The 1935-nt window shown below is 34.8% G+C and overlaps 1 protein-coding gene across 1 annotated transcript; it reads right to left on the bottom strand.

The window, feature by feature from the left end:
- Positions 1-375: 375 nt before the first annotated feature.
- Positions 376-1207, bottom strand: LOC109247167 (transcription factor BTF3-like). Its single transcript, XM_053899888.1, is given in 2 exon segments — positions 376-981; positions 983-1207. Coding segments are annotated over 2 exon segments (711 nt in total). The 5' UTR covers positions 1106-1207; the 3' UTR covers positions 376-393.
- Positions 1208-1935: the final 728 nt, after the last annotated feature.

The raw sequence follows: 1935 nt of genomic DNA, 5'->3' as shown, positions 1-1935 counted from the left end.
GGGAAAAATGTTTCTCCTTGTTGTGAGAACTCTGAGGATTTACTTTCTTGTGTATATCACACAGCACTGTTAGGCATAGTCATCATGCACATTATATCCCTAGTATTTATTTACCTTATATTTGTAAATTTGTACCTTTTGACCACCTTCTGTTAATTTCCCCCAATTGGTTGTTTTAATAAACCAATTTAATACAAAATTTAACTTGGAACATTGATGTATTTTTATTAGATAACACATGTGAATAATCACCTTACCCAAATAAGAACTATTAGGTATATTTATAGGGAGAAGGTAAACAATGACTTAATAATTTTAACCATCATTACAATAATGACTCTGTTTACTCTTTTTTTTTTTTTTTACGAGGCAAAGAACTTTATTAATCTTGTTTCAAACTTTATTCCCAGGCTTCTTCAGCTTAATTAGCTGCAAAGAATGAATTGTGTATAAGCAAAAACTGAAAAGAGCTGCAGTGTCCAAGAGGCTTGGGCTTAAAAATATTAGAGATCTAGAATTTATCAGATCCATGAACAAAATTTTTAAAAAGCAGTCATAATATAAAATAGCAGCTCCCAGTAACTTCTTCAAGTTTATCTTCTTCAGAAGTTGACTCATCTCTGCTTCATTCTTGGAAGCTTCATCAAAATTCTCCGTAAGATCTGGAACTTTATCATCATTATCTTCTCCGGTAGCAAGTGGTGCCTTTCCATCCACAGATTGTTTGGGCAGAGCTTCAGCCAGCCTTCTTAACCTAGTCAGACTGTCTGCACCAAGTTGGTTTAAGATAATGGGCAGCATTTCTGTCAGCTGCTTTGTCTCAGCGTGGCCTGTCATGGTGAAAGTGATCACTGCCAGGGATGCCTGAACTTTAGGGTTGTTAAAGTGGGTCACTGTTCCGTGGTTTGTGAACATACTCACTTCTTCAATACCAGAGATATTGTTTACCCCTGACTTCTTTAAGGAGACCTGAAGTTTTTTTATCATCTGCTGTAGCTGTTCTATGAACCACCTTCTTCTTTCGGGGAGCACTTCCTTTCCCACCAACGCGCAATTGTGCTTGCAGTTTGGTGAGTTTCTCTTGGTTCTTGACAGTTTCTTTCATCTTGTTGGAGCGGAAATGGGACCGCGCCTGGGACTAGGGTTGGCGCTCAGGGGGTCTCGGGTGGGCCAGCTGAAATTAGGCGCCTAATTCTGTTTATTCTTCTTCAAGTATCATCCTAAACACTTTTACATTGCATTTTTTGTTTGCTTTAAATTGTTCAGTACACACACAGGTACACAGAAACACACAATGAAGCAGGGGCTACTAGGAAATACTACTTTTAATCAATGAATAATTTAGAACATACAATAGGTTTCTGTTGCCTTTCTGTTATTGATTTCTAGTTTTATTCCATTATCATCAGAGAATACACTCTGTGGGATGCCAGTTCTTTTAAGTTTATTGAGGCTTCTTTTATGATACAAAATATGACTTATCTTGGCGCATGTCTTATTGGTGCCTAAAATAAAATTGTGTACTCTCCTGTTGTTGAGTGGATTGTTCAATATATATATCAATTAGATACTGTTTATTGATTGTGTTCTTCAGATCATCTATGTCCTTTTTAATTTTCTTTCTAGTAGTTTTATCAGTTTCCAAGAGGGGTGTTGAAAACTGTAATTGTGGATTTGTTTATTTCTGTTTTCAACTCAGTATTTTTATGTATTTTTGAAGTTTTATTTTTTAGTGCGTACACTTTTATGTCTTCCTGCTGAATTGAACTTTTATCATTATTGAATGTCCTATGTCTCTTATAATTTTATTTGTTCTATGGTCTAATTTATCTATCTATCTATCTATCTATATATATCTACATATACAGCCATTTACGTTTGTTTTAAATTAATGTTACATGGCATTTATTTTTTCCATTCTTTTACTTTCAATTT

This window comes from Panthera pardus, unplaced genomic scaffold (genome assembly GCF_024362965.1).
Source record: "Panthera pardus isolate Hobbes unplaced genomic scaffold, ASM2436296v1 HiC_scaffold_1, whole genome shotgun sequence".
Lineage (NCBI taxonomy): Eukaryota > Metazoa > Chordata > Mammalia > Carnivora > Felidae > Panthera > Panthera pardus.
Note: the sequence above shows the minus strand (reverse complement) of the source record. Positions and strands in the feature narration are given on the sequence as shown.